This window comes from Crocodylus porosus, unplaced genomic scaffold (assembly GCF_001723895.1).
Source record: "Crocodylus porosus isolate Cpor-Errol unplaced genomic scaffold, CroPor_comp1, whole genome shotgun sequence".
In the NCBI taxonomy this organism is placed as follows: domain Eukaryota; kingdom Metazoa; phylum Chordata; order Crocodylia; family Crocodylidae; genus Crocodylus; species Crocodylus porosus.
Genome location: NW_017728947.1, coordinates 59,175,908 through 59,198,955, shown reverse-complemented (window position 1 = coordinate 59,198,955; position 23,048 = coordinate 59,175,908). Strand labels below are relative to the sequence as shown.

General features: G+C 40.5%; 1 protein-coding gene across 1 annotated transcript in view; it reads left to right on the top strand.

Moving 5' to 3' along the window:
* The window catches only part of RYR3 (ryanodine receptor 3), a 537,566-nt gene that overhangs the window by 186,049 nt on the left and 328,469 nt on the right, over positions 1 to 23,048 (top strand). The window contains exons 11-16 of the mRNA XM_019551798.1: positions 3,962 to 4,135; positions 9,194 to 9,315; positions 15,875 to 16,043; positions 17,131 to 17,266; positions 21,917 to 22,012; positions 22,782 to 22,900. Of these exons, the coding sequence (XP_019407343.1) occupies positions 3,962 to 4,135; positions 9,194 to 9,315; positions 15,875 to 16,043; positions 17,131 to 17,266; positions 21,917 to 22,012; positions 22,782 to 22,900 (816 nt within the window). The remainder of the gene's footprint in view (positions 1 to 3,961; positions 4,136 to 9,193; positions 9,316 to 15,874; positions 16,044 to 17,130; positions 17,267 to 21,916; positions 22,013 to 22,781; positions 22,901 to 23,048) is intronic.

Below are 23,048 nucleotides of genomic sequence, written 5' to 3'. Positions count from 1 at the left end.
TTTCTCTGAAATTCTTATTGGTAGAAATGAATGACAATATGGGGCCTTCAGAGCAGGCCATCTATGTCTCAAGGCTTGAAAGAGCCCTGGCTCACCCAAACTTAGTAGCAGTAGAATAGTAGCTAACTTCTGAAGAATTTTGATTTCTTTAAATATTGACTGTCTTAAAATTAATCAAAAATTTTATGTTGAATATCACTTCCAAAGTAGAGGTAAGTTCTCCATGCATTCCTATTGACTTAGTCCAATGGGCATTTTGCCTGAGAAAAATCATTTTGCTAGTTCCTTGGGCATCCCTCTCGGTGGGCCTCCTTGCCCTTCTGACCCTCCTGGTCCTGGCCCCCACCTGGGCCAGTCAGGGGAAAGTCTGGAAGGCCTTGATGTATGACCCATACTTTTGTCCCGGGGTCCCCTTCTTTGGGTCCTCCTCCACAGACATGGGGAGCTGGGGTTACCCCACACCACAACTGGTGCCTCAGGGTCTCACAGGGGACTCTCACTCCCCCCCGGGCAGCAGGTCATGGTGCTACTACCAGTGTTATATTCAACCCAAACTCTGCTTTTCCACATTGGAGGACTTACTGGTGTCAGGCCTCAGCTCTCTCTCTGGCTGAGCCTCTTCTCCCTTCACAGGGCTCCACACGCTGCCCCTCTCACACTGGGGGCTCCACACTGCTTGTAATGCCCCCTTTACTCGGGGTCTTGAACCCCCACAGGGCTCAGGCGGCCTTGGCCACACCTGGCCTCCAACTCTCTTCCTCGGGGCTTGCACCCCCACAACTACCTCCGGTGTATGCAACCCACCCGAATGTGAGGGCTAGGGGTTAAGGCACCCCGACCTGCCTTTCACTGGGTTGATCATTGGCCCGGCATTTCCTGAGAGCTCCCGTGCCACTGGGAGCCCCACCAGGCCACCCAGTCCTGGCAGGGTGTAGTTTCCGGTTGTACCCAGGACCAGGAGCCTCCTACCATCCCCTACAGCTCCTCCCTTACCTCCAGATGAAACTCAGCAGCCCTCAGGCCAGGCAGTGTTGTTGCCTCCCCTCCAGCAGCCAAACTGCCTTGTTTATATAGGCAGCTCTGAGCCTAAAATGGCTGCCCTTATTAGGCACCTGGAGGCTGCCAGCTCCAGGGCCTTAAAGTGGCAAGCACACCTAGTACCCTGCCATGCTTAGTATGCTAATTAATTGACATACAAACCCTATTGCTATATATTTACTATAGCATTGTGGAATTGTTGGCTTTTTTGATAATGATACCACCTCTGCTACAAACGTGGTCACAGATGTATTGATATATTTGTATCAATAATGAGGGTAATACATCTATTTTAGATTATATAAATCAATTTGCATAAGTAGATATCTGAATTATGAAAAGTAGGATAAAAAAGAATATAATTTAGGTTCCAAACCTGATGCCATTTTAATTATGGGAACAGTTGGTAGGTCCAACAGCGGTTTTTCTAATTCACATTATGCATCTCTTGATGCTTCCTTTTCTGCATTGACTTGATCTATATCCATATAGATCAAGTCAATGCAGTGACTCTACTTGATTCCATTGTATTTTTGTTCTGTTTAACTTCTGGAATCTCTTCCTTCAATGTTGAGATTCTACATGACAGTGATTCAGCCACATAATGAAATATATTTGTTGTCTACATGTGGAGAAAATCTGTCAATTTTCTTTTAAAGCAAATGTTAAAAATGTATTAAATACAAATAAAACAAAATGATTATATATGTAATATGTTAAGCAGATTATCTACTGGCATCTAGTATATTTTATCTGTTTAAACACACAGACACTATGCCTATTTTTAAAACCATTGAAATATTTGGAAAAGTACCAGAATAATACATTGTAGCTACACAGTTTCCATATTGTATTATCTAATGGCAGGGCCCCCTGTATTCTACTATACCAGATTTTGCTATATATTCTATCCTTGCTTCTGTTTTGTAACCTGAAATTTAAAAAAAAAAAAATTCCTCCAAGAGTGGTTGGGAAGAAAACATTTCAGTTTTGAAATGTGCATAATATGGTTTAGTGATGTGTTGGCTTTCCAAGGAAGTTTTCCCAAAAATCTTTAAATAGTTATGTGGCAAAGTGAGGCTCCCTGCCTAGCCACAGTGCTAGGTTCCCAACTTGCCTTTGGGCATGCCACCCACCTGACTCATCTGCCACACCTTGTTCTTAATTAATTAAGGTGTTCATTAAGGCAGGAGGCTGCCCATTCTTGCCCCGATGCCAGAGGGCTCTATCTGTGGCTCTGATCCTCCCCTATACTGCAGCCCAAGCCTCGCAGATGGCATCCAGATGTTTACTCACCAGCCCCACACTGGGCCGCAGAATCCTCAAGTTCAGACCCCTCTAAGATCCCTTCATTCCGGTGGCATACCCCACCTTCATTTGGGCTGCCTAGGTCCCTGAAACTGTTTCCCATCTCAGGTGTACCTCCCCCCACCCGCTTGACCTTTGGCCACACAGGCCCTGGCCTCACCTCCAAGGCCAGTCAGAACCCCAGGCCCTCAGCTCTGGCATCCTCTGGGCATCCCTCGCAGTGGGCCTCTGGCCCTTTTGACCGTTCTGGTCCTGGCCCCAGCATTGACCACTCAAGGGTACTCTACGTCAGGCCTCTGCCACTCTAGTCCCACTCTCACTCCTGGGGTCTGCCTTCTAGCCCTACTAATGGGTGATCCACCCAGTTGTGGAGGCTAAGGTGACTCACACCATGACTGGTGTGCCAGGGTCTCACAAGGACTCTTACTACCCCCCTCCCCCGGAGCAGCAGCATGTCAATGTACTCTCTCTATATAAACATATTGGGCTGTCAGTTCTCTAGTTTTCCTTCCCCTTCACTGGGGTTCCTCATCTCTGCCCCCTCACTGGGGCTCCACACTGCACCCTTCACTTGGGGCCACAGGGCTTCCCTCCCTGGTGGGCTTGGGTGGCCATAGCTGTGCCTGGCCCCAACTGCCTTTCCTCAGGGTCTTGCACCCCACCCCAGGTGGCCACAGCCGTACCATCAGTTCCCTGCCACACACCTCCCCCCTTAAAATGGTACCTGGGGAAGGTTTCTCCTGTTGCTCCTCCAAAGCAGGCTCCCCTCAGAGCCTGTGAGAGCCCTCAAGTGGTGAGCATTCCCAAAGGTAATCTACCGCAAGTTGTAAAAGAGATGTGAACAATTGCGTTTCATCACCAGGTGCAAACTCTAAAGCAGGGATTCTCACAGGGCAGCTCCTGGACTATTTGTAGTCTGCAAAAGAACATTTTAATGATGGACATCTCTGACAGAACTAGCTGATAATCATAGGATCTTGGAAGAGAAGGAATGGAGGAGATCTCAGGAGGTCATCTAGTGATCCTGCTCAAGGCAGGATTATCCCTGTCTAAACCATTCTAGACAAGTCTTTGTCTAACCTGTGCTTTAAAACTTTGAAAGATGGAGATTCAAAACCTAATTATGTAGTTTATTCCAATGCTTAACCACTCTTTTAGTGAGAAATTCTTCCTAATCTTCAACCTAAATTTCCCTTCCTGCAATTTGAGAACATTGTCCCTTACCCTGTCCCCTGCAGTGGCAGAAAATAGTTTATCACCATCCTCCATATAACCATTTATGTGTTTGAAGACCTGTTATATAGATTTTGAGTAAAATATAATATATAACAACATACAGTCCAATACTATATTATGCAGTATACAAAATTAATTTGTTATTCTTTATTCTGTTATTTATTATATTTATTAAATAATTATTACTTTAAAGAAAATACGTTTTCTGAAAGTAGAATCTGACTCTGGATTTTATCATGGTGAATTATAAAGTTTTGGAAAATGTACATTTAGCTTCATCTTCTAATATCGTTGCTACATTGATTTTATTCTAAATTAAACACTATTTAACTTTTGTACTGTACTAATGCATGTACTATGCTAATGCTTTTTTTTTCAGGAACTGAAGGAAAAACAAGATTCTTCTCATAAACGTGATATAGATGGTATGGGAGCCCCTGAAATAAAGTATGGTGATTCCGTTTGCTTTGTCCAGCATGTAGCTAGTGCCTTGTGGCTGACTTATAAAGCACAGGATGCTAAAACAGCACGTTTAGGACCCTTGAAAAGAAAGGTAAACATTAAAAAAATACTTTCATGAGCTAAAGTCAGAAAATAATCATGTAAATGTTTCTGTATGTCATCTGGCTACCATTTTATCAATCTGGGGTTGTTTTGCAAAGTATAGATTTAATTGATGTGCTTATATCAATTTTAAAAAACGCACTGCTTAGAATTGCTTGGTTCTAAAATTAAATATCTGTGAGAATTAGTGTTCTATATTTTTAGCTAGCTGCACACACTGGTTTAAAAAAGCACCCAATATTTTCTTCTTTAAAGAAAGTGTGCAACTGGACATTAAAGAAAATGTGTGTGTGGGGTGGCATTTTGTTGCTGTAAGAAAATTGGTTTTTTGGACAAGTTTTCTGATTGTAGGAAACACAACCAAAGATTTAAGTAATTCCTACTGGGTACAGAAAGAAACACCTTTACCTGTTTAAGATCTCAGACATGTAAGAAGGTTTTGAACATCTTTAGTCCTCATTCAATTGAGTTGCATGTGCTTATCACCTTCCAGGAGGCTCAGCAGCTACCTCAGTGTCAGTCTGAGCGTGCCAAAATAAGATGTAGTCAACATGCAGGATTAAGGCAACTAAGAATTAACGTTTGACTCAATTAGAAAAGAACATGCACAAACATACAGGGCTAAAAATTTGAAAGCAGCCTTTCTAAACAAATCTAGTGACCTTACTAGATATTTTATCTTAAGGAAGTACATCCCCTAGTTCTATTAGTATTTACCTAAGTAAATTGTACAATGAAAGAAAAATTGGTTTAGTTTATATTTATATCCAATAAGTAATTGCAAACTCATCATATATTTTCCTACATGCTTTACAAGAAGCAGTATGTGCTTGTCATATTTATTTATTATATTTATTACAGCAGTAAGCAGTAGAACATATAAGTCTATGAACTGAAAGAACTGAGGCAGACTTTTATTTTACCAGCATACCTTATCCTTTTTCCTGTTAGTTTCAAGAAGTTTCCATTTACAAGGTATTAACTGTTATTTTGGGGGTGCAAATAGAAAATGCTAGGTTAGATTGTCTTAAGTTATTGAAAAAGGTAAAGAAAGAAAGACTTTTTTTTTTACTTTTAAGAGACCTTTATTCTGGGAAGGTTGACAAATGGTGGGCAGTGGAAATTATGTACAGTTTGGTCCGAGAACCTGGGCCTCGAGGACAAGGCCTGCAAGGCCTGCCCGCTCATTTTAGACAGAAAAACAAAAAAAGACAAAGAACAAAACAAGTATTTACACATATACATGTCTACAGTTCTTGCCAGGGGAGACACCCCGGGGGACCTCAGGACATCAGGGGTCGGCCTGTCTGGACAAAGCCCAAGGTTTCAGCTCGCTGGGTGCACCTCTGCACCTTGAGGAGCTGGTGGTGTCACAGGGCAAGGAGCAGGTGTCCCACCTCAACTCAGCACAGTGCCCCCTTAATGACCCAGTGTTCCTCAAAGGTGGACATCATCCACTGGAGGACCGCATGCTTGAATTCAAGAGAGAGGCAGGCCCCCACCAGCAGGCAGAAAAGCTGCAGGGCGTCGTGCATCCTGGTCCTGGTGAGCCAGTTTCACCGCTCTTCAGGGTGGCCATCTTGGCCTGGCCCCCCAAGAAAGAAAGAAGGGAAATAATGCAATAGGGTGATACCACAAGCCTACAACTCACATGCCATGCTATGTATAATTTAGGCAAAGCCAGTGAAGGTGGAGATGCCATGTAACATCTTTTTTCTGGTTCTGTCTTAGGGTATCTTTCAAATTCAGGGCAGTGAGGGCCTACTGAGGTCATGGTAGATCTCAGGTGTGCAGAACATTTGAGAGCAGAAGCCACAGTGGTGAAGTTCAGTCCTTGCCATACACCTGTACCACTGTTCCCTTCATTGAACCCCAGATAATCAGTGTCCAAAAAGAAGTAGCAGCCTCATTAGAGACTCAGAATACATCTTGGTGATTCCAACAATAACTGTTTCCCAAATTTTATAATCATTCAATTTGCCACAGCAATCTATGACTAACTCCTGAACCTTGAAGACCCCTTGTACAGTTCTATTAAGTTACATATTTCAATTTGTATATTTTTTTCTGTCTCCAACTTTTACTTACTCTTTATGAGCAATGTCAAATAATGAGAGGAATTAGATTTTGCTTGTCCAGGACACTTCAGACTGCAGGACTCTGTATCTGCCCACTGTGGTGTCACTATAACTCTGCCTTCATTTCATGTATTTATTCATTGAAGCAGCAGCTGGACCCTACTTTACACAAAGTGGTCTGACTTTCCTAGGTGCTAAGTACAACTGCAGAAGCAGGTCAGGGTCTGCAAGAGACCATTTTAAATTACATCTAAATATGTTTAGTTTGACCTGTTAGATGTGAGGTCACTGTAAGACGGTCAGAAAATCACTGATTTTATTAAACCCACATTTGTGAAGAAAATGTAACCCCCTGAATATATATACAGGCATCTTCTGTAACTTGAAGTTCCAAAGTTGTCTCTCCTCTCTTTTTCTATCTATGGAGACTTTTGACCATGTTTAATTTTCCCTGAGCATAAGGAAGGGCATCTGTGCTGGAAGGCTTGCAGAAAAAGATGATTTCTTTGTGATTCTTAGTTGGTCTAATAAAAAGTATCACCTCTGAACCAAGAGTTCTAGAGTTTTGCATTTCTTTTTATCCAAGACCAACATGGCTACCAAATACACCTCGCTCCTCTCCCTCTCTTAACTATTTAAGCAAGGGAAGAAACTATAACAATTCTGGCCAACCTATGTTGTTTAAATCACCATGAGTATGTTACAACCTACACCCCTTAGAACCCTCCTGTAACTCCATTAAGTTTATTAGGCTCACATCAAAATTGAATTAGTTTTTGTAGGGTTTGTTTATTTATTTATTTGTGAGCAAATATAAATCAAGAATTCTGTTGCCATGTTACATTGCTCCATGAAGCAGTTTTAAGGAAGCTTGTAAAGGATTGTAAGAAAGTATGTATAATGGTGTCAGAGCAATTTTCTTGAAGGTAAAATTATTCTTCTAACTGAAGGCTACATTAAGAGGGGGTTTTTTGTTTGTTTTTCTGTTTTGTTTTTTTTTTGTTTTATGATTCCATATACTATAAAGTATCTCAAGTATGTAGTAAAGAAATAAGAATCAAGAATATCCTGCTACCCCTTAAAATACAGATTCATATACCAATATTAGATCTGGTAAAAAAAAGTGCAATCTTTGTGCTGAGATTCTCTTTTTTAATTTCCAACACTTTTGCAAGATCTGACTCTTCACTTTTTAATCTAAGATAGCAATGTATTTTTAAGAAATTTCTTTAGCCTGAGACCCATGAGGGTTTATATTTTCAAAGCACATTTTATTAAGAGAAATGACTTTGGATTCAATGTATTTCATCTGCATCTTTCCAAAAATATTTTTAGACCTTATAATGGTAGATTGTACCATTGGAACATATCATTTGAATAAGAACAAGAAAGGCTGTTCTTGAGGGACCAGAAATCTGGGGCTTGTGCCAAAGAAACTAAAATAACATTGTATCACTCTTTTTGCAAAGTATGCAGTACCTGAATGCACTATTATCCAGAAGATACTGGCAAGTATTCGGTGAAATTATGGTTTGAGGTACATGTGACTGAATGTGGCAGAGCACAGGTTGTGTCTGCCACTTTAAGGGGTCTGAGCAGGCAGCAAGCAGCCTGCAGGTGGGAGCAGGCCCAATCAGATGGTCAACTGTTAGGTGGGAGGCCACCTGATTGGTGGGGAGTCTGGGTGTAAGCTTAGGCCTTGAGAGCAGAGCTGTCAGTTGCTACAGGGGGCCAAAGGAACAACATTGCCCAGCCGGAGATCTGCTGCTCCCAGAACAACTTGGAGCTTCAGGGTAGGAACTTATGGGGATGGAGGAGGTTCCTGGTCCTGGGGAATGACCTAAAACTATACCCTGCTGGAGTTGGATGGTATGGTTGGGCTGCGCCTATGGCATGTGAGTTCTGGGAGCTGCATGTGAGCCCTACATGATAGAGGCAGGCCAGCCTGGCTCCACTCCTTGCCACCACATGCACCCCCAAGAACTGCCAGGAGCTGTGCACTGCCTGCTGGCTTTGCCTGCACAGGCCATGAACATCCTGAGGTCCCATTGTCTGCTGCTCCTGCCAGTGGTGGGACCTGTGTGGCAATAGGGGCATGGGGGGAATGTCCCCAGACCACCCACCCTCCTTCACACTCCACAAACCCCATAAATACCCACACCTTGGCCACCCAAATTCTGCACTCCCGCTGCCCCGCTGGGCACAGGCTCCATGCTCCCGCCAGCCCTAGCTCCATGCTCCACATTCCTGCCCAGCTGCAGCTTCCCTGCCTGGTGTCTGGAGCAAGCACTGCAGCAGGGACACAAGGAGGAGCTGCTGGAGGCTGGGGAAGCCAAGCACGTCCCCTGGTGGCTGCAGCAGTGGCGGCAGCAGCCCAGCCAAGAAGCTATGCATACTGACTGGGCTAGCACCAGAGCCCTCTTATACACGAGGGTGGGGGCAAAGTGTGTGGTCTGGGCAGAGTACAATTAATTGGTGGGTGCCTGTGGGCTGGACGAATCACCTGTCCTGCAGGCCATATTTTGCCCACCCCTGCTATAGTTTGATATTCTTAAAATAGTGAACTCTGTCCTCCTGTTCCAATGAGGTTGAGGCTATAAAGGATGTCATTCTTGTTTTAATTTAGAAATTGGTTTACACAACTCTCTTTAAAAAGCTTAAAGAAGCTCAAAAGTTTACATACATCTCATCACCATGTCTAAAAGGTCTGGCAAGAAAATCTGAATACTTTTTATAATTCATTCATGTGAATGCGAAAATCGTAGTGTTAAATATGCTCAAATAAAGTAGATTTCAGCTATTAAATAGGTAATATAGAAACATCTAAATTAGGGAACTGAGGTATACAATATTGAAACAAGCTGAAAAGTATTAAAATTGTTTGTGTCATATACAATTTAGTCTAATTTATAGACTTAATATTTTCAACTTTATAGTTTTTCTCTTTTCTTTATTTTCACTTTCAATAGGTTATATTACACCAAGAAGGCCACATGGATGATGGTCTAACGTTACAAAGGTGTCAGCATGAAGAATCCCAGGCTGCTCGAATCATTCGCAATACTACAAGTTTATTCAGCCAATTTATAAGGTAGATGATACCATCTTATCCATAGTTTATGCTATTATGTTCAAATATTCTGAGCTGGTTTAATGCATTTATTTCTAGATTTATAATTAGATTCAGGTCCAAACTTCACTATTCAGGACTGCCTCTACAATGGGCCAAACCTGACCAATGAATCCAGATGCTCATAGCCTGCAGAAAGCTTACATTTGGATTCAACTCCAGATCCCTTCATTCACTTGATCCCATCTTTTCTTGGCATGTCTGTCTCAGAAGATTTTTGAAAAAAACAACTTACACTACTTTTGGTTATCTTAAAAAATAAGATTTTTCTGATTAGCATCTGCCCTAAATAGGTTCTTTCCTGCTGCACCAGGCATTCCCCCTACCAACTGCCCCAATATCAAAGCCCTAGGAGAATGGAAAAGCTTTACTACAATTCTAGAAATTAATCAGTTCCACACTCTGTAAAGACAACTGAGTTCCAAAGGTGACATTTTGTAGTGATCACCAGGTTCAATAAACAGGCCTAAAATAAATGTGAAAAACTAACAACAATTAACTTCCTTGTGGAACAAGCTCTGCAGTCCCTTGGTCTTTCTAACTAATTAACCACATAACTGAGGGACCACCTCCCAATTTCAAACTTCTGAGTCCTCTAAGTAAGGGAGTATCTCTAAATCATAACTTCTGTCACTACAGCTTTCTCCACCAAGAATGCCTTCCTTCTAGCCCTTAGCTGTTTATATTTAGGGACTGTTAGCAGCGCTTTATCTTAGCTCATCAAAGTTATATGCAGCAAGGGAATGGTGCCCTTAAGTAAAATTCAGAACTCAAGATGGTTGTAGCTTTGAAGAATCCAAATCAATTCCTTAAATTCTACCCTAAAACCAACTGAACCCTGTTACAGAGTGTGAAGAATAAGTGAAAAGTGTTCCCAATGGCCAGTCACTCTCAGTGAATGTTTGGCTGCCTTCTGTGCCATTGAAAGCTTCAGAATGGTCTTCAGAAGTCTCTACTCTCTATCTCATCCCATCAAGAAAGGGATCCATATACACTCCAAGCCTGTATAGTTAACTGACAAAGCCTAGGCATATCTGAAGATTAATAGAGTTCTCTCTGATATAATTATACTATCTCTTTTGTGCTCTCATCTCACACTCACCTTGGACTCAGCATTGTTCAGCTTGTTCTTACTTGCATTCTGGTTTTGTCTAAATGCTAGAAAAAGAGATGTGCCTGCTCAGTAGATAAGCCATTCTTGGAATGAACAACTGTCAAATTTAGCCAGAGATGTCACATTTGTTACACCGTGTTCTGAATTAGCTCTCCTTGAAATAACCATTCAAGACTGTATTTAAACAACCATGTCTACAAACTAGGATATTTTTTATGAATAGGAAAAAAAATTGACTTACATTTACTGTATTAATGCAAAGGACTATTCAGTTTCAATGTTAAACACTCTTGGATCAGATTGCGAAGGACTATATACTGCCAAAAAAATCCAATCAGTCTGTGTAGCCAGTTGGTTTACCAAAATTTACAATATGTTTCAGAATCTTTTCTGCTACTTACCAGGCTAGATTAGCTCAATAAAAATTGAGACTTTAAATACAAATAGTTCTGAACTGGCTGTTTTGATTGTGGTTTTGGAGTTCATGTACTGAAACAAAGATGTATACAGAGAGTGTTTCCTACAGACAATGTTGATTTTTACCCTTTTGAAAATAGCAGTGGCTACACAATTTAAAAATGAGTGGTAATTGGAAACATTTTCTATATTGGGGCATATGTTTGGGCAAGAGAATCCAGTATGCTGTCCTGTTTTTGTCTTCCTGCTATTTTAAGTAAATTGATTATGACAATTCTTGCATTACTTCACCAATGAGATAACATTTTTAATAACCAGCAGGACTTGCATCTTCAATTAACTAGGGCAGTTTTTCCCTATGCTGACCCCAGAGGTGTAGCTAGTGCCTTGAATACCCATGGTTGTGTACTGCAGGATTGTGCAGACCACCGGAGAGGTGTCCAGTCTTGCCTGTCCCTGGTCTCTGCAATAAGGTGGCAGCTGCTCTGCTCTGGCTGCTGCTGCTGGAGAGCAAGCTTACTGCATACCAACTGCAACAGCCCTTTGGGAGCTGCCCTGTGTGCCTGATTCACAATCCTGCTTCACTCAGATATGCTCTAGGAACAGGGCTGCCTGGGAGGGGGGGGCGGGAAGCACCTTTCTGCTCAATGACTGAGAACAACATTCAAGAGAGAAAAATAAAACCAAGACTTTTCGGGTGCATATCTAACAAATCTGGTTGAAGAGTAAGAGGGCTAACAAAAAGGGAAATAAACAATGCTGCCCTAGGAAAGTTCTGCAAATGGGGTTTAGCACTAATTGCCATCCCTAGTACCAATGAAAAAGGCAGCTCAAAATTATCATATAGATTTGTCTTAGATGTTTGTTTTGAAATTGCATTGCTGTAATGAATGTTTTAATATTGTGCAATCACAATGCACTGTAACTTCAGGGCTTTATCCTATTCTTCTGGTGACGAACATCGTTTCCTTGGTACCACTGTCCTCAGTACTATACTAGTCATTGCATTTTGGTAATACTTATTGTCTGATACTCTAGAACTGGGGTTGATAGGCATGGTACTCATAACACTTGTGGACCTTATGGCCTCTCTGGAACCTGAATCTCCATAGCTGTATGTCCCTTCTTTGTTGCTGCTCCAGGATTCTTACAGCACACGTTACCAGAGATGAAAATACATTTTTGTTCAATTTTGATGGCATCTGTGACTACCTTCCTTCTAGTTTGATCCTTCTTTGCTTCAGAAATCTTCTCCTCTATTAACAGACTCTCATTAATCTGTATGGCAGCAGAATTTCTTTGTCTAGATTAATTCGTGGAAATGGCCTCGGAAACAGTTCTTCAGATACTTAGGACAAGTCTTGCATGCGTCGTTTTGGTACCATATACCTTTCCACATGTTGTGCAGGGCTACACCTCTAGGCCTGCTAAGCCTTTTTCCATTTGCCACTTATATGATCATTTTGAGTTTCAGAGTAAAGTCGCTTCCTCCTAATCCCATACAGATCCTGCATGGAAGCCTAAATCCAGCACGGACAAATGCAGTGTTCTGCACTTAAAATAGAATAATTGTATGCATAGTACAGATAGTGAATGACTGGCTAGACTGCAGTATTGCAGAGAAGAAGTACCTGAGTTTTCAATGGATCATAAGCTGCATATGAACCAACAGTGTGCTCTTGTTGCAAAAAAATGCTAGCAGCATACTGGGTTGAATTAACAAGAGGGTAACTGCAAATCAAGGGAAATGATTCTTCTACTCTGTTTGTTCGGCACCAGTGAGGGCTCCTTTGGAGTATTGTGGCTAGTTTTGGGCCCTACACTTCAGAAAATGTGTAAAGATTACAAAGAGTCCAGTGGAAAGCAAGAAAACTTACAAGGAGCCTGGGAAACATGATTTATGTGAAGAGGCTGACAGAACGAGGGTTAATTAGTCTGGAAAAGAGAAGCGGGGAGGGGAGGGAGAGGATTGTATAACTGTCTTCAAATACCCAAAAGGCAATTACAAAGATAATGGAAATATTCAATTTTGTGTGGCCACTGGGGGTATGACTAGAAACAATGGCCTTAAACTACAGCAGAGGAAATTTAGGTTTGAGATCAGGAAAAAACTTTTGGACTCCAAAGGTGTTTAAGCACTGGAACAGGCTACCAAGAGAGGTTGTGGCATTTCCATCCCTGAAAATTTTCTTAGTTAGGTTGGAGAAATGCTTGTCTAGGACAGTTTTGTTAGAGGTGACCCTGCCTTGATCAGGGGGCTGGATAGATGAACTCATGAGCTGCTTTCCAGTCCTTCCTTCCTATGACCACATGGTAGGAGCTTCTGAAAACATGTGAGCAAGAATGAACATGAGGGGGGTGACCTTGTGGAGGAGTCTGCAGATTAGCTTGTTCATCTAGTCCAGTGGTTCTCAAACTTTTTTTTCTTGTGGACCACTTGAAAATTGCTGAGGGTCTTGGCAGACCACTTAAACTTTTATTTATTCTACAAATCAAAGCACACAACTCATACTTTAATATCAGTAGTCTTACCTTACAAGTATAGATATTCTCGATTGCTCCACAACCTTTCTGCGGGCCACCTGAATGGAGCTCACAGACCAGTGGTGATCCACAAGCCATAGTCTGAGAACCTGTTCTCTAGTCTAACACCACCTTCACTTGTTGAGCTCATCCAGGACATCCATAGTAGATAATTCCAAGGTCTTCGGAACAAACTTCAAAAGAATGGTGAATGTCATAAGAGGTCATCCAGGAGAGGTACCATAAATTGGTTGATATTTTGCACTTAATATTCCAAGGTTACCTAACCATGGGTAATAAAAAAAAAAAGTATTTGCTATTTATTATTAAAGAAATAAAGCATAAAAATAAGGTATTTACAAGCCTGCTAAGAATGTGAGCCAGTGTCTCTTTTGACAACATCTAAAAAAGCAGATAGCAAAGAAGAGAAGGTAATGCAGATTTGAACCATTGTCCAGATAAAGGTCTGTGTCATCCTCAGATCACTAGCAGCAAAGGATTCCTTGATCTTTTAAAACAAACTCACTTCCATAAGAAGAGAAACTGTTCCTCTACTATAAAAGTCCACTCTTTCTTGGTACACAGATTGCAGGTTTAGATTACAGGTTTGATGCTGAAACTGAATCTTTGGCTACAGTAGCAGATCATCTAAGGAGGCAAGATCTTTAGACAGAACCCTACCTAGATGATTGACTGATTCATTATTAGTCACCTCAGCAATTTATCAGCAACGTTTGGACTAGAACTGTTCTACTTTCAAGGTGTCCGCTGAATAGATGCAACATGAATTTACTTGTAGAAATTCTTTTATATGTCTGTCTATGGTAGACAGACTCTATGAGTAACTGACAGGGTATTCTACCGCCCCTACCATACCCTTCAAAAATCCTGATAACGGATATACACAAGATGGGCTAGCATATGGACTTGGATTGTCTGCAGATTCAAAATACTGTATTACTTGATTCCAGGATGAAGTTCCCCTTTCCTATTTAACATGGGGGGAGGGAAAAGCCCCTCATCTTGGAATTAAGTACAAGGAAGTTGGGGGCAGGGAGGGGGCAGCCAGCTGCTCTCACTTTGGCTCTGGCTCTGACTCCAGCCCCAGCCCTGACCCTGGGTTAGGGCCACAGCCAAAGCTGCTGCCTGCTTCCTCCTACCCACCCCTGCTCCAACACTGTCGCTGTATTTACTGCCTCTTCCCCAACTCCTGCAGCCTCATGCCCCACCTCTTCCTCCCTCTTTCCCCTACTACAGTTTCACCCCCCACCACTTGCCCCATCTCCTCTCAAACCTGCAGCCTATATTGCCCCCTGTACCTCTCCCCCCACACTTTTGCTGCAGCACTGGCAGGTTCTGCCCCCACTTAAACAGCCCCAGCACAGTCTTATAGCAAGACAAGACCATAGATGATCAAATTATATCTTCTTATTTTTCAAGAACAAAATGTTTTTGCATATCATCTAGGCTTTCCAGGGATTTGGTCGCAAGTATAAGAGACAGGCTGTTTCTTCTCCAAGAGTCTAAATGCCCTACTCCATTTAAAAAAAAATCTTTCCTTTCAATTTGGGTCAACTTCTCTGAGATTCCAGTAGACATATGCTGCTTATTTCAGAAAAATTATTTCCAGAATTTCTAGATCAGCTACTAGGGTTCAGTGCAAATATTTATCACCCATCCACTACTACATTATCACAGATTTTTGTTCAGAGCTGGTTCTACTCCAATCTTGTGAGGCAACAGCTAACCCATCATATACAATAGGGTCCACGTGGACAGAGAAGGAGAGGATCTTTAAAGAAGAAGGAGAAGTTACTTACCTTATCAGTAACTGCAGTTCTTCACAATGCTTTTGTCTACAGGGATCCAACAACCTCTCTTCCTCACTGATGGGGCATACTTACATAGTAGTATATGTACATACTGTAGTAGTGAAGGAACCAAATGGCACTTAGGACTGTTCCATCATTTATACTTTCATTGTAGGAGCATTACAGGTATACAGAACACATACCCATTCTCAGTAAATCCTACTAGCTAAAAGTCTTGTAGTCACATGCCTGGCAAACATGCACCTACAGTGGGACAAAAGCATCTGAGAAAACTCCAGTGTGTGTAAGATAATTAATCTCTTTTTTTCTTCATCTTGCTGCTTTCCCTCATCATCTTGTTCGCTCATTTTGCATCTTTTCCATTTCACTTTTTGTTCCTCTTCGTTTTATTACATGGGTATAGGTGCTAAAATACGATGATCCAGTTCCAGGAAGGCAATCAGCAGTTGCCTGAACCAGAAGCAATTCATACTAATTGCTGCCTACTGTTATGCCAAGAGCATAGTCAGCAAACGTTTCATAAATAACAGGAGCTGCTTTAGATATCAAAGGCAAATAAGTTTCTTTTTTAATATTGTAACTTAATCTTTATGACTAATGAGTAAGATGATCAGTGTTATTTTTTTTATCTTAGTGGAAACAACAGGATATCAGCACCCATCGCCCTGCCTATTGAGGAGATGCTCCAGACTCTGCAAGACCTGATTACTTATTTCCAGCCTCCAGAAGAAGAATTAGAACATGAAGATAAACAAAATAAACTTCGTTCACTGAAAAACAGACAAAATCTGTTCAAGGAAGAGGTTAGGGAGAATTATTAGATTGTGTTTTATTTTTGTATATTCCATTCCAGCATTAAGAGTATGTGTGTTAGATTTTGAATATACATATGTACTGCTGGTGTATAGAGTAAATTGTGATGCCTTCTGAAAATTGCCATTAGTATATGGCTTTAGATGTCTTACCTTTATGTGTCTGTTCCCTAATCCATTCCCACTGAGATGTAGTTTAGCATTTCAATCCTCTGAACATCTTCAAATGCATACCTTCATTAGAAGAAATCATCCTGCTGCAAAAAGCTAATTTCTCTCCCCAAAATTACACAGGCTTCAGACCCAAGATGAGTGATATCCAGTCTTGGATCAATGACAAGTTTAAAGTTTGATATCTTTCCAACCCTTCCAGGCTAGAAACAAGAGCTTTGTACATGGGAATGAGAAAATGCCAATTTTACAAAAGGGCATATGCTAATTTCTAGTGTTGTTTGTTCCTGAGAATATTATTATAAAATAATGATGGATGGATGGATGGATGATATGTATGTTCAATAATGTTTAGAAATATTCAAATTACATGAATTACAGATTTTCAGTACTATAATTGACTCTATGTAACATCAGTTAAAAATCTCTCCTAGTATTTGGACCTGAGAGCACGTTATTGGCTATCAAAATATCACCCTTTTTTAATCAACATAAGTAGCATCTTTTCAGGTCCATATATGGTACCAGTATATTTAACTAAAATTGACATTTTTAGTCAATGAAAAGTGCTATAGCTAGAGGGTTTTTTTATGCAAGTCAGATTCCATTCATAAAAAAAATAAAGAAGACCTGTGTGAGACTGTCATGCTGTGTATTCCTTGACTTGTACTGTGCTTAGCTTAAGCTCTTACGGGCAAGCTGACAAACAGAGCTTGATCATGTTCTAAAGAGGATATTTATAACTTAGATAAATAGAATGCATGTTCAAAAATCTGTTATCAAGCTCAATAGCTCCCTGTTCATTTCAGACAATATTGACCTTCTAGTGTATCTCAGAAAATGCGTTAAAATACCACTGCATACTTTTTCATTTACACACTTTTTTCTCCCCTTTGCTCCTTTTTAGGGAATGCTGGCACTTGTTCTAAACTGCATTGATCGTTTAAATGATTACAACAGTGCAGCTCATTTAGTAGGAGTTGCAAGAGAAGTAAATGGTACAGCATGGAAAGAAATTCTAAACCATCTTTACAAATTGCTAGGTGAGTTGTCAAGCAATCTGCTGTAGAGGAAAATGAAAACTGAATTTTATGGTTTCCTGTTTTTTTCACATTAAAAGACTTTTATGTGGCATAAATTCTGTCATGTAAGCTACATTACTTATTCAAAACAGACTTTCTTCCATTATCCCCTTGAATTATACTGGGGGTAACTGAGGCTATTGAATAAAATCCAGTAGGAAAATACAACACAATAGCTAAAAAGGATAGAAAGATGTTCAGTGCAACATGCCATGGCTTCATTCTTTTTTTATAAAATTGTCTATGGTGTGCAAATAAGAAATAATTATTAATTAAAAAGAAATCATAAAAATAAAAGATCACATTGGTTTGCATGATAAAGATAGAAATAAAAACATAGGATTTTAAGAACGCTGATTATTTTTAACTATCTCGATAGCTAAACCTTGTAACTTAGAAAGATTTTAAATAATAATTCCCTCTCCCCGTGGAACCTGTCCTGCACGCGCGCCCACAAACACACACACCTGAAACATGATTTTTTTCCACACTGCCAACATGGCTAGAAATATGTGTGTTCACATAAGACACTAAAGGGAACCTCTGTTATTCATAATTGCTTCTACAGGTGGAGCTGGTTCTCTGGAGTTTTAAATGTCTATAATGAAATTTTAATGCAATGTTAGTAGTGACCACAGCAAGATAAATGATTTTATAAGTGAAAGCAACATGGCTAGATGAAGTCTGAAGGATGAGATTTCTCAGATGGAATTGGAAGTCTATGTTGCCTTGGTGAAATCCTAGCCCAAATTAAGTTATGAGTAACATTTGACCTCTTCACTATCCCACACTCTCACAGAAGAGAGAAGACAGAGACGAAAGAAGCAAAGGACATACCCAAAACTCTTACTCTTTGTAGCTCTTTAGAATTGGTAGGAGCACTATTGGGCCTCCCCTGGTATTCATTCTTATATTTTACCTTTAAAATCCTTGTAATACATATATTTTCTATTGTGGTACATAAAAATGAAGTTTTATGTCAATAAATATATTTTATAACAAAAATCTATGGCAAATGGCTTCCGTGAGCCAATGGTTAGAGTAATTGTTTTTTATCTTTGCTTGACCAAGTGCTAGCAAATCAGTGAAGTCTTCTGTGAGGAAAAAATAAATGTTACCTAATAGCTTGACTGCTTCTGAACTTTCCAAGTAAATACACATAATGAATCTTCAATGTTGCTGAACAGTAATGGCAATCCATTCTATAACCCATTTTAATACAGAGATAGAGATAAAGGCCATTGTTCAACCTGAAATTAAACCTCTTTGCAACTAAATGGGATCCTCTAACTGAGAGAGATAAGAAGAGTGCACAGACCCCTTAACCATGCACTGCAGTTAATAGATGACTAAGATGGTGGATAATAGTACAAACTAATCATAGGTGAGACCACAGTGGGCAGATTTCCACCAGCTGAGTCAGTGGAGAAGTAGATTAACTGCCTCTGTGATATTACATACTCTCTTACTTTGGCCCCTGCTCTTTCCTATGAGTATGGGATTTGTATTGTGGGTGGAGGTGATAAACTGGCTGGATTGTGAGGAAGTATGTGCTGTGCATCATATAATTTTTTTGGAGAAGATGGTAAAACTTAGGCATAGTTTCTTTTTCATGGATCATCTCCCATTGGTCATATGCAAATAGTATTAAAGAAAGGTTGCTTCCCTTGAATTATCAAATATTGCCAAATATAATTGCTTAAGATAGGATACTGCAGCAGATGGATTAAGAGTGTGTTTAGATATAGAGAATATTCTGTCACAGTATCATTATCAAGAGAGTTCTGATTTATCTGTTTTATCCCGTTGGCTACTGAGAAGCTCTAGTAAAAAATATTTGGAGACTATTTAATTACTGTTCGAACTGCAAGGAAGTTGTTACGTTTTCTGTTACTGTTGCACACAATTACAAATTAGCTGTTTATGGCCAGATTTTACATAGTCAGCTAAGTGGATTTAGGTGCTGAAGTTTGAACCATGTTCAAGTCCCTGATAATTCATTAATGCATTTGTTTTTGTAAGATGTTGTAATAGTAGCTTTAGTCCTGGGCCGTAAAGCAGGAAGGAAGAAGAAGAAAAAAACTTAATTTTTTCTATTAGCAATTTTTCAGGGAGTCATTTAGGATGGAATGGGATCACATGAAGGTGCCTAAGGTCCATAGTCCACTAACGTAACTAATAAGTGGATTGCAACCTCTTACTAGCATCTTTAAAAGCAGGATATTGCATGTTACACTTAGATCATACTAACTCTGTGGAAAGTTAACTGATGTTAAATTTAGAACTTGTTGTGAGTAGTCACATATTAATGGGTTAATACTTCCTTTTTTTTTTTTGCTTGCACACCTCTGACTTGCCACTAAAGAGTTGTCAAGCAGGGACATAGCTAGGATCCAGGACATTTGCACTAGGTGGTGGAGGATGGGAGTGCTGCAACCTGAGATGCTGGAAGACTCCAAATTGCTCATTGTACCTCTGTGGAGAAGACTAAAGATACCCTAGCATGAACTAGAAAGCATGAGTTAACCTTTGCCTGAAGTGGCATTGCCTTCTGAAAATCTCAAAGTACTTAGCATGAGTTAATGAGCTTTAACATACAGACACTCACATTTAAAGTGTTCTTAGTATGGTCTAATGTAACTTCACCCTTAGAGGAGTTACCTGGAGGAATGTCTGATTTCTAGTTCCCAGTTGAGAGTAGACTGAACATCAGTTATGCAGTGCCCCCAGCAAAACAAGAGAGACAAGGTAGGAAGAGGAAGAAATTGAAATACAATACTCAATTTTTTTTATTTTCAGGATTGCAGATTGATGCTAATTCTGATTGGTTTATGATATGAAGGTGACACTGCTTTGGTGGCATCCTTCTCACAAGCCACTATAGAAACATTTATTGGTAGTATGCTTGGGGTGGTAGGGCATGCTTGAGTCAGACTATCCAGTATTCCATATGATTGACTGTCTCTGACTCTCTCTCATTTGAAGCTATAAAAGGAATTTCCCCCTAATTAGACATTTTCCAGTTGCCCCACTAACTGGCTTCTCCTTAGCACCAGATGTAGTTTATAGACCCAAAAACAATCCAGAAAACTTTAAAGTCAAAGAGACAGCTAATGTATTTAGATACCTTCAGAGTTAGAGGTGCACTGATACATCAGTTTAATATCAGTGCACTAATATAAAGAAAATTGACTGTATTGGAAATTGGCTTTTTTTTTGCCTGATGTGGCCAATAATTTGGCCAATAAATGCCCTGTGCATGTGCACAGCTGCAGCCCAGCATGTAGGCAGCAAGGACCACAGCCTAAAAGTTTGGAGAGTTGTATCCAGTTGGTAAGTCTGTTGTGGTGAAAGGGGGAGGGGGAGGGAAGGGGCATAGGGGGGCAAATCGAGGTCCTCATGGTGAGGGAGGCAGTGGGGCTGGAGCTGGGGCAGGGGCTTCCCAGTTGGGATGGAGCAGGGACAGAGCTGTGGCTTGTCCAAGTGGCCCCCGGGGGGGGTGACTCCTGCCAGTGCGCACAGTTCAGGACAGCACAGGGATCGTGTGCCTCTGAATCTGTGTGGGACAGGACAGGCTGCCACTGCAGGCTAGGACTAGGGCTATGCTGGGTTCTTACTGGCAGGGGTGGGCCAGGCTGCAGTCAGGGCACAACAGGTGGTGACCCTGGGAGGGGGAGTTGAGAAGGGCTATGGCAAAATTTGGGGTGGCTGTAGCTCCCTCATAGTCCCCTTCACAATGGCACTGCTGACCACCCCAAGTTCAGCCTGGCCCAGTTCCCACTGGGAAAAGCTCAGTGCAGCCCCAGCCCACAGCAACACCCTGCCCCACATGCAGATCTAGGGGCACATGCTCCCCATGGTGGGGGGAGTGGCAGGAGCCACCCCCTGCTCTGCACCCCCTAGACAAACCATCTTAAAAAATTCCATCCCACACCCTGCCCCACCCCAACTGGGCAGCACCTGCCCTAGCCCCAGCCCCACTCCGGCCTTCGCTGCAGAGTCCTTGATCTGCCCCTCCATGCCCCTTCCCTTCCCCCACCTCTTCCACCACAATGGACTTACCAGCCACACACTGCTCTTCAAGCTACCTGACTACATATTGAAAATTGGATTGGTATTGGCCAATTTGCCTCCTTCAAAAATGGCTATCGGTATCAGCCCCAAAAATCTCTATCAGTACACCTCAAGATGAGAGATGAGTGATTTTATGGACCAAAACTTTGTACACAGGCACTTCAATTCTACTTAAGCCCTGGTTTAAGATACCTAAATGATCTAGCCTGAAATCCTGATTCATTTTACACAGCATGTTAAACAGTCGTCATGGTAATAGATTTAGTGACTACTGATTTATACCTCATTTTAATTAGGAAATAAGAGTGATAGTCTCTGGGTTGCCTTACCAGTATCCTAAGTCACCTGATTTAAACAAAATCTAAAAGGTGGTGCTAGTAATGAAATGCCTAAAACTTGTATTTAATTCTGGCAGGAGTATAAATATAGAGGATTATGCTATGTTTCTGTTTAGTAACTTTATTAAAATATTTGTTTAATATTAGTGATTAACACAAATCTTAAAATGGCACTTGTGTTATATCTATTTTTTTTCAGCTGCCCTCATCCGCGGTAACAGAAACAACTGTACCCAGTTTTCAGGAAACCTTGATTGGCTGATAAGTAAATTGGACAGATTAGAATCTTCCTCAGGTGAGATAATTGTATAACTATAGTGTTGCCATTACATTATGCAAATCATAACAGTTTCACCTGGAAAATAACAAGCATAAGGAAAGGAAGCAAGTTTATTGCATGAAATTTATTACATGAGGTTTTTAATAAAGCAAAGAAAATGTCTATTAACAAACATTTTATTTTAAACTACCAGTTTCCTTTTCATTTTCTCTTTTGTATTTTTTAGTTTCTTGTTGGTTTGCTTGCTTGCCATCACAGTTTAAAAAATGTGAAATAAATAATGTATAAGGTCTAGTAGAATCCTATGATTCGTAATAGCAAACGGTTTTGCAGCTGCCAAATGTATTGCAAATAGCTTAATTTTTGGTTGTGTTGGGTACCGTTAGATAACGTAAAAAATTTACAGTTTGAAATATAGTTTAAAATGACATAATACAATTATAATAAAATGTTGCTTAGTAATAAGAATGCTTCTCACTGATGAGCAGTAGTTCAATTTGCATTGTCTGTATGTTTTCAACCCAGATTTCTTACAAGAAAATAATAACCCACAGTTTACAGCTGTGTTTAACTTCTTGTTATAGTCTGATTCTTTTACATTACAGTTGGCCCTTATGTCTTCTTGAAAATATTTTCATCCTTTTTCAGACTGGAGGCATGTAATATATTAAGTAAGAGAAGTTAGAATTTCTTTTCCCTTAGGATGATTTTTTCTTTCACAGGTTTTTAAATTAAGCTCTGTCCTTTGTTTAATGCCAAAATTATTTTTGTGAAATTCATATAGGTATTTTGGAGGTGTTGCACTGCATCTTGACTGAAAGCCCAGAGGCCTTAAATTTGATAGCTGAGGGACATATCAAGTCTATCATCTCATTGCTGGATAAGCATGGACGCAATTACAAGGTATGATGGAGAAAATATAAAAGACATCAATAATCTCAACAGTAACTTACACATGACAAACTGAAAAAGTCTCTGTGACCTCTGTGACACATTGTTCTTAAAAGAATTAAAGAGCATGTGACTCACATTGCTTTGTAAAGAAGAAAAA